The sequence below is a fragment of the Pinus tabuliformis genome, chromosome 3_1, assembly GCF_031772625.1.
Source record: "Pinus tabuliformis cultivar Carrire ecotype Pingquan chromosome 3_1, CPIR1, whole genome shotgun sequence".
Classification (NCBI taxonomy): Eukaryota; Viridiplantae; Streptophyta; class Pinopsida; order Pinales; family Pinaceae; genus Pinus; species Pinus tabuliformis.
The window spans coordinates 755,194,088-755,204,908 of NC_142301.1; the positions used below are offsets into that span (position 1 = coordinate 755,194,088).

The 10,821-nt window shown below is 35.7% G+C and overlaps 1 protein-coding gene across 1 annotated transcript; it reads left to right on the top strand.

Moving 5' to 3' along the window:
* Positions 1-489: 489 nt before the first annotated feature.
* Positions 490-1,065, top strand: LOC149189574 (uncharacterized). The gene has a single exon (XM_089410279.1). The coding sequence runs from the start codon at positions 490-492 to the stop codon at positions 1,063-1,065; it is 576 nt and encodes a 191-aa protein (XP_089266405.1).
* Positions 1,066-10,821: the final 9,756 nt, after the last annotated feature.

The window sequence follows — 10,821 nt, forward strand, 5'->3', positions numbered from 1 at the left end:
AATGCTATCAATTCGAATTTTATTGCCCTCATACCAAAATCTGATTCCCCATCCTCCTTCAATGACTATAGGCCCATTTCATTATGCAATTGTTTGTACAAAATCATCTCCAAGATCATTGCAAACCGACTCCGCCCTATTCTATCTCGTCATATTGCCCCCCAGCAATTTTCCTTTCTTGAACATCACCAGATTCATGAAGCCATTGGCTCAGCTCAGGAGGCAATTCATTCGATCTGGACTAAACATCATAAGGGCATTATTCTTAAGATTGATCTGGCAAAAGCTTTTGACCATGTCAGCTGGCTTTACATTAAGATGCTTCTTATTCATCTAGGCTTTCCCCATGGATTCATCACCTAGATTATGGCTTGTATTACCTCCCCTACATTCAGTGTTCTCATTAATGGTTCTGCCTCCCATTTCTTTCATTCTGAGAGGGGGCTTAGACAAGGCTGCCCTCTCTCTCCCCTCCTCTTTTTGATCGTCATGGATGGGCTTAGCCGCTTGCTTGCATCGGCTAAGCGTGATGGAAGTCTTTGTGGTCTCAAGATATCTGAGGCCTGTTTCCTCACCCATCTGCTTTTCGTGGATGATGTCCTCATCTTCCTGGATGGGAGTATTCGGGACTCTCTTACTTTCTCCAAGATTCTCTCTCTTTTCTCGGCGGCTACTGGGATGTTAGCTAATCACACAAAATCTACCATAACTTTAGCTCGAACTTCCATCCAGGAGTCTCAACTTGCCCTCCAGCATTTCCCTTATTGTATCATACCCCTGGACAGGGGTTTCAAATACTTGGGTTTCTGGATAAAGCCTCTTAGTCAGAAAATTGCAGATTGGGTTTGGCTTGTCACCAAACTAGAGAAAAGGCTTTCAATCTGGAGTCTCAGATACTTATCTAGAGCTGGCAGGCTTGTTCTTATCAAATCTGTTCTTGAGGCCACACCGGTTTTTTGGATGGCACTTGCATGGATCCCCAGGAACATTTTGGCTCATCTACAACAACTCTGTAACAGATATCTTTGGAATGGAAATCAAGACAAAAGATTTTTGCATGGGTGAGCTAGAACAAGATTGCTCTACCAAAGAAATGGGGAGGCTGGGGTCTAAAAGATCTTCCTCTATTTGCACAAGCCCTTGCTGCAAAAATGGGCTGGACTCTGCTGACAGGATAGAATCTATGGACTACTATCACATATCATAAGTATATATGGCCTCAGCAAATCATGGACTGGGTTTGATTGCCGAGCTGGCCCAAATCTGGCATTTCATCAGTCTGGAAGGCACTTTTACATTCCCTGCCTCACATTAGGGACAATCTCGTCTGGAGAATCAACGATGGTTCATTGGCCCACATTGGTTTGGATCCATGGTCTGGAGGTGGTGGTAGGTATCAGCTGTCTAGAGACCTCATACAACATCTTCATTCCCAAGAGATCAAGGTGATTGCAAATATCGCGGACCCTCAGAACACCAACATCTTCTCCCAAGGATGGAAATCAGCCTTGCAGCTTGACTTACCACCACATTGGCACCAGGAATGGCATGAATACATTTCTGCATTATGCGAATCACACATCAGGATAAAAGAGGGACCAGACGAACTCATCTGGTGTCTTGCAGAGAATGGTACATACTCTCCAAAGACTGGATATCTAACCTTGATCTCCCACAAGCAACCGGAGCAGACCACTTTCTGGTGGAAGAGTATATGGAAATTAACATTGCCTCCTCAGACCAGATTGTTCTTTTGGTGTATACTCAGAGACAAAGTCCCCACAGGAGAGTCCCTCACCCATCGATCCTTTCATGGACCGAGCTGGTGTATTTTGTGCAAAAACTCATCTAAATCGACCCACCATCTATTTCTGAAATGCACATCTCTGATTAACCTCTGGAAAAATATCTCCACTTCCATCCATTTTTTTGGGCATTGGGAAGGCGAAGATATCGGCAGTGCATGGGAAGTTTGGTACAATCAACATCGGGGTTCAAAGTTACAGAGTCTTCCTCTGATCATCAGCTAGCATATTTGGCTGGCGCGGAACCATTATATTTTTGACAACAGACCTGTGTGTTGGCCTCACATCACTGCTTGTATTATATCAGCTTATAATGAGATGCCTGAACCTCATCAACCTCGACCCCGAAGGCCACATGCCCCAGCACCCATTGATAAAAACATACCTTGGGTTTTCTTCAATGGTGTGGCACAGTAGCATGGATGTGGTGGTGGTTTCATCTTTTACTTAAATGATTAGCATTATTTTAAAGTAAAGATGGGACTAGGAGCTGGAACTAACAATTATGCAGAACTCATCACCCTGCTCTTGCATTTATCTTTGGGACATAATTGCATGAGTTTAAATATTTTTGGGGACTCAAATATCATTGTGAATTGGTTCAATAATATTACTGTCTATCACACACACGCACACTCAGTAATATATTGGATGAAGTAAACATATTCAAAGCACAATTTAACACCATCTCATGCAATCACATTTACAGGGAACATAACAGTTGTGCTGACGGGCTATCCAAGGAGGCCACGACACTTCCCAGAGGAGAGTGGATAATCTAGGAACAGCAAGGGACAAATGAATACTGCTACTATCATCGGCCATACATAGATCAAAACTACCACAGGGCTGAGAGCCCTTGATCACTGGTTTTTTGTAATTTCTTGAGCAATATATTTTGACAAACTCTGTATATACTTTTTCAGGTTATATTTATGTTTTAAATGCCCTACATGGCATATGTACAGTCATATATCAGACTCCTATTATTGAAATGAACACCCTGCATGGTGAAGAAAGCTCAGAGTAGCATTAAGATTTTTGGTGAACTCATATTTTTTTACCAAGCCCTCAATGGCTAGAAGAACACAGCATATGCAAATAGCATCTACAACATGTAATTTTTCAAAGTTAATGAAATATTACGATTTTCTAGAAAAAAACAAATTCATCAACTTTTGCACTGAGCATGGAATTCAGATGCAACATACAATTCCATATACTCCACAACAAAATGGTGTAGCTGAAACGAAGAGTCGCACCTTAAATGAAATGGTTAGTTGTATGCTTCAATCTAAAGGACTTAGTCTTAATCTCTGGGCAAAAGAAATTAATTGTGAAAATTACATAGTAAATCGCACTCGTACTAAGGTTTTAAAGAATATCACTCTAGAAGAAGCATGGAGCTCAATCAAAACATATGTAAGTCACTTTCGTGTTTTTAGAAGTGAAGCATGGGCCCATATTCCATATGAGAAACATAAAGATTTAGAAACTAAGAGTGAAAAATGTATTTTTGTTGGATATTCTGAAGATGTAAAAGGATATAGACTAAGGATATAGAATTATTCCACTTAAGTCCAAAAATGTTATCGTTAGAAGAGATGTAAATTTTGTTGAAAATATATCTGCCTACGAGACTAGTTTGGCAGATGTGCCACCTCTCTCTATCCCTTCTACTTCTAAAAATATTTCTTCTTCAGATGATGACATCGAGGATGACAATCCTCCCCCACCTTCTCAGGATCCTCCTTCAGCTCCTCAACTTCCAAAATGGGTCCATGCTACTCGAGATGTAGCAGGTGCTCTTGTAGGTGATCCTATAGATCAATGATGTACACATTCTTAGTTCGATAGAGCCTCTTCTTTACTGGCTCAAGCTTCAGCGAATTATGATCCTGACACTTGCAGAAGCTTCAGGCCATCTAGATTGGGATGTAGCTATGAATGAAGAATATCATTCATTATTGGAAAATGATTCATGGGATCTTGTTCCTCTTCCAAAGGGACGAAAAATTGTTAAATGCAAATGGGTTTATAGAACCAAGTTTGGACCAACTGGAAAAGTTGATAAACATAAAGCTCGTCTTGTTGCTAAGGATTTTTCACAAGTTGAAGGCATTGACTATACTAACACCTTCTCCACTATTGCAAAAATGAACTCTATCCACCTTGTTCTTTCCCTTGTTGCCTCTTACAAATGGGAAGTCCATCAGATGGATGTTAAATCTGCCTTCTTTCATGGGGACTTGCATGAAGAAATCTATATGGAACAACCTCCTGGCTTTATACAAACTGACTCCAGCCTTGTATGTCGGCTTAAGAAATCCCTTTATGGTCTCAAGCAAGCCCCTCAAGCTTGGTATGCTAAAATGGATAGCTTTATTTTAGATACTAGCTTTTCTAGGTGTCATTCTGACAATACTGTCTACACCAAGAAAGTGGGTAAGTCTCTTATCATTCTTGTTATTTATGTTGATGATCTTATCCTTACTGGTAGTGATCCCAACCTTATAAAACATGTGAAGTCCAACCTTAAAAATCAGTTTGACATGACAGACTTAGGACACTGGCATTATTTTATTAGTCTTCAAGTCTTGCAATCCAAGGAAGGCATTTCCATTTCCCAGTCCAAGTATGCCTCTGATCTTCTACACACTTTCACATGGAAGAATATAAGTGAGCCCCTTCTCCCTTTCATTATGGAGCCAAACTTTCAGTCACTTGTACTTCCCCTGAAGTTGATGCTACCTTATACCATCAGCTTGTATGAAAACTTGTGTATCTGACCCATACCCATCTTGACCTTTCCTTTGTTGTTGGCCTTATTGCTCGGTTTATACAAAACCCATGTGAAAGACATTGGAAAGAAGCTAAAAGAATACTTTGTTATGTTCGAGGTACAACTCAATTTGGGATTCATTACGTTGCAGAAGCATTTCCTCTATTGGTTGGCTTCACTGATTTTGGTTAGGCTGGTGACCCTGATGATCAGAAGTCTACATCAGGTTATGTCTTCACTCTTGGTTCCGGACCTATTACATGGGCTTGCAAGAAACAAAGTGCCATTTCTCTTTATTCAGTAGAAGCAGAGTATCATGGCACCATAGAAGCTAGTAAGGAAGCCCCGTGGCTTCGTCAGAAACTGTTAGAGTTTGGCTTTCAACAGCAGCATCCGACTACACTTTGGTGTGATAATCAAAGTGCCATTCAACTATGCAAAGATCCAGTCCAACATCAGTGCAAAAAATACATTGAACTACACATGCACTTCATCAAAAAGCTCATTCATGGTCATGTTCTTAAAGTGCAATATTGTTCCACCGATGATCAAGTTGCAAACATCTTTACAAAGACTCTCACAAAGGCGAAGTTTACTAAACTTCGATTTATGGTTGGAGTTCAGGAAGTTGTTACTAAGGGGGGATAGGCTCTAATTCCTCCTTCCTTATCCTATTGTTTCATATTTGTAAATCCTTCAATCCTATCCCAAGTTGTTCTTAAGGGGGGATGTTAGGATATTCCGACACATAGGAATTAGTTAAGTATAACTTGGTCTAGTGTAGAGTTAGGTAAAGTGTGTTTCTTTACTATGTACTTTTGTAACTTACAATCTGATGGTCACGATATGTTCTAGACATGACATGATCCGATGGTTCATTCTCTCATTGGTATTACCGACACTTGATCCATGGCTTAACACCCGATTGGTCCATGATCTCTATTTAAAGAGCATGGAGGGTCATTTGTAAGGTGACCATTCATGAGAGAAGCTTATGTAAATTTTCTTTCTTTTATTAATAAATAGCCTAAAGTGGTCATGTTGGCTCAGGCTGTGGACTATTTCCCTCTTTGAGGATTTTAACCACATCAAGAATATTGGTGTATTGATATGTGATCTATTTGTGAGCGGTGTTCTTTGGTGTTCTATCTGAGGAACTTACCTTGTAAATTCCTATAGTTTAAAATTTCCCCTTGGTTGGTGCAAAACCAATTCAGTGCTATTTTTGGTGGAGTATTAAGTTATTAACCAAAGATGAAAAAAATGTTAGTCTCTTAAATGACTAAAAAGGGATATTTAGAATGTTATATAGAAGTTACATTTCACGTAGTTATATCTACCCTGACATAACTATAATATTCCAACTCCATTTTTTTATATAGAAGTTACATTTCATGTCGCTATAGAAGTTACATTTACATGTTTTGTATAGAACTTACATTTTATATATCTAGATATATATATCTACCGTGACATAACTATAATATTCCAACTCCATTTTTTTCACACTTTTTAACAGTTTAAATATTTGTCTATTTTAGTGTGATTATGCAATTAAATAGTTGATATTGTTTAAGACATCTCCTATTTGCAACATTTTAAATTCTTAAGTGGGATCTTGGGTAGGTTTTTTTTACTACCATATATCATGTTTTAAGTAGATGGTGTTTTATAATTCACCCAAGAGACTTTATGAGCAACCTTGAATTGCATGCTTGTTTCCATTATAAATCTAATATTTGAAACATTTTCCACGTGAAGAAACCAATAGCCCATGTTGAACATGAAGCAAGTACTTCAAAAATTGGGGAATATCAGTTATTCTATTTCCAAAGGGTGATAGATCCAGATAAGGAAACTATGGCTATCATAAATGGCTTCTGTCGGGTTGTATTTAATGAAATCCCACTAGAATTTGCTACTAAAGTAAATCAATTGATGAATTTGAAGCTTGAAGGTAGTGTTGAATAGGTATTGCAAGGTATCTCTATAAAACTATCTATCTACATTATTCCAATGCCATGAGATGGTGTCTCAATAACACTATTGTTCAGTGACAAGTGCTAGATGTAGGTAGCTTTCTCATGTCTTACAGGTAAATCATATCATTATATTTCTATGAAATATCGAAATGTGTTCAAAGTTTGTCTCAGATAAGGAAATATGTATATACTCTTGAATTTATCTATTACACTAATAAGATCAATAATAAAGTTGTCATTGCAAATAATTGGGATCTACCATTTAAGTTTACTTTACTACATGAAATTCTTGATTTGTTAGATCCCAACTATTTAGGGCTGAATTTATTTTTGTTGTAATGAGATTAAGAATAAAGTTGTCATTTTAATCACTGAAATATACCATGTAAGATTTATTCACTACATGAAATTGTTTATTTGTTAGAGCCCAACTTATTAGGATTATGAAGAGTCATCTTTGATGACAATATTTATGAATTCTCTATTCTTTTTCAAAGAATTACATATTACAGAAAGGTGGAAAATAAATGAGATGCAACTGAATGGTTTCTATTTTAAAATGGGTGGAGGGAGTGTAAAATCATTTTGAGTTGCATTCAAATATTTTGGAGCACCCACTAAAGTGTTTCATTTTCCTCCTAATTAATTCCATTTATACAATGCCAATGCTTCTACAAGTCCTTCTCCAAAGTGATCTCTTAACTATCATGGAGGGAAATTGATTACTTGATTGAAACCCACATATTACAATTTAATTAGGAGCAAGGGATGACAAATATCTATATTCTTCAATATATTCCACAAGTTAAAATCATATCGAATGATTTCCTTTCTGTTTAATTGATATGACAATCACTCGAGCATTTTTTAGGATTTTGAGACCTTTTTCAACGATTTTTTTTTCTAAAAGTTATGTTCTCAATTAAAGAAATTAAAGAAAAGGTGAAAATGATGCAATGGAAGAATTTTATTTTTTAGTGCCTAAGAATGCCTTGCTAATGTGAAGGTCATGGTATTTTCTTGACTCAATATTAGTCGCATTTGACTTCTTAACATTTCTTTTAATTTCATTTTTGTTGTGTTTATGTTTCTATCCTTGAAGTTGGTGATCTACTGTGTGTGTAGTAGGAAGTATTAACTACTAAGCACACTCAAAGGCGATATTGATGGATGACTAACTTTAAATGTCCCTACTTGACACTTTAGTATTACATGATCATGCAAAGAGATTATTAATCAATATTAAAGGGAAGATGATTAACGTGCATTGTTTCTTGGCTTGTCATATAATTACTGCATTTTGGCCCTCAATAATATATTTGAGGCTACTTTTTGGTTGTTACTTGTGGAGCTTCCCTTTGGCTCAGAAAAACATCGAGGATAAATGTCCATTACATTGGCATTGGACATCAGAGGAATTCACCAAAAGTAGTAGAGGACATGGGAGCAATTCGTAAAATGAGCGGATAACTACTAGAGAAACGTCGAGGCACCATAAATTCTTGTGTATTTTGATTCACTCGAAATTAACTAGTTACAAAAAGTACCTTTTCTTTCTGAATATTTTCATGTATAAAAAAATACTAAAAACGCAATTTCAGACTAATTATTCAAACTAATAATTATCTGATATTCATAATTTATAATTAAACAGTATAATATGATTAATATTATAGGACACAACTATAGGGTCTGACTGTGAGGGGCATTGTGACAATATATGTACACTTCTCATTGTATTAGGCAATCATCTCTCAAAGTGTGATAACCATCCAATGAAAAGTACTCCCAGAGGCCTTTGTGGGATTGAAATATTTTCATTCAGTGGAAAAGTGGTGATATATTTTCTTAGGCCTTAGTGTTCTGATTCCTTAAGGTTGACACTACTCAAAGCTAGCACCTTCATTCAACCAAGTGAGGTACTCACCTTGGAAATTTGAATCATTTTGTCTTTGCAATCCAATATGATCTTGGATCAATCTCGTGATCCTAAAAACATAGGTCATAATAGCGAGGAACTTTTACTGTGGGCAAAATAATATCCAAATTTAAGGAACATGACTCTTTTAGAACAAGAAATAAGGATATTTTTTACACTGACCTTCTTTTTTTCCATTTGTTTTCAGAAGTTATCTATTGCCTGATATTTTTAACATGTAACTTAGTTGGTATGATTGTGCCTAAGGTTTTGTTGAAGGTTGAAGACTAAGTTCCTAAGGTGTTATTTTCTATGGTCATGTTTTATTTTCTTTGTTTATACAAGTCGTCTAGCCACATAGTGGCCACTATCGAATGTTGAGGTATATGTCGTATAAATCTGTTATATCCTACTTTATTTTATATTCAAGTATTCATCGTCTTTCATTTCTTATACTTTGCATTGTATCTTCTTTCATTTTCAAGAGAGGAACTCAATATTGATGGTAAGAAACAGCAATTGAAGAAAGAGTAGAACAATAACACTAGAGAGACAAATGCAAAATGAGAGAAAGAAGAGAATTAGTATAGTAATACCCTTAGAGCCAATATCTTGCATAAGACACACTAATAGAGACTGATGGTCAAGCCTTTAGATTTGGTGAATTCACTTTCAATGCTTTGGCAACACAATGATAATGTTTTGAAATGATGAAACAATATTTCATGTGTAAATTGTAGTCCAACCGATATTAAGTTGGAAACTCATATTGTAATACTTGATATTTTATATAATAAAATTTATATGGTTGAGATTATTTTTATTTGCACTTGATATTATTTAGTCTTGTAATTAACATATGTAACTATGCATTATCATATTAGATAAACATGAACATTGTATGCCATTTTTTTAAAATTTAGTTGCAAAATCATACTAATTAATTTATGTTGATTAATAATTAATACATAAAATCAATCTAAAACTACTAAATTAGTAGTTTATATTAATTCATGATGAACACGAATAAAATGAATATATGACTAAATTGGTCATTTATAATGATTATGAATGAATTAAATGAAATGAATAGAAACTACTAAATCAGTTGTTTATATAATGAATATGAAAATACCAAAAAACGATAAATGGCTAATGCAAATGATAATTTTTTAATTAAAATGATGACTAAATTTTGCACATATACAACTATTAGTAGCTAATTTACAGTATCTTATGACATGACTAAAATATAGTCATATTTCTTTTGTCATTAATTGGTTTCAAATGATGACTAAAATTTACATATATATGACTATTAGTAGCTAATTTACAGTACCTTATAGCACAACCAACATTTTGGTCATATTTCTTTGGTCATTAATTGGTTTTCTCGAGGATTCATATAGTAATATATTTTGTTGTATATTTGGTCATTAATTGCGACAATTAATAACTAAACCAATGAAAAATTTATGACCAAATTTATGACTAAATATACTATTAGATGGTAAAATTGAGGAAACCAATTAATGACTAAGTTAAAAATGACTAAACATTGGTTGCGTTACAAGATACTGTAAATTAGCTACTATTGGTCACCGACTGAAAAATGGTCATTTATATGCAATTTTCTGTTGTTTTTCATAATTAATTAGTCATTTTGTATTAATGTCTTCTCCCTCTTTCTAGGAGAACCCTCTAGCCACAAACCATGCCTTGTATCTTTTCAATACTACCATCTGCAACATGCTTGATCTTGTATATCCACGTGGAAGTCACCACTAACTTAACTTCAGGCCTTAGCGCAATCTCCCGGACATGATTCTTCTTGATCGATTGATACCCTTCATTTATCGCTTCCTTTCATACCTATTGGCTAGTTGCTTCTTCATATGTGGAATTTTTTGCATCAATAAGTTTAGTCATGAGAGTTGCATAGCTAGAAAACCTCTTTGGTTTCTTAGCTTCTCTAGATGTGCCATCAGGAGCTACATCTCCTTCTACTTCTTCCAATGTTGACCTAAGCCATGGTAGTCTCTTCTTGATCTCTAGAACAATCATTGTTTATGTTTTTTCTTGAGGCCCTTCTCGCCTTTTGGTACATTCTATATAACTCAAATGTTCCTCCCTTGAGGCCTCCTGCTTCACTTCATCCAAAGAATATATGGAGACTTCCTTAGACTTCCAATATGCCACTTTCTCATCAAAAGTGACATATCAGCTAACCTCAATCCTTCATTGCCCTAGAATGTATATGTAATAGATGTGAGTTAAAGTTTCATGTAATAAAGGATAATAAAGGAAAAATAAGACCAAGGTCATGGGACACAT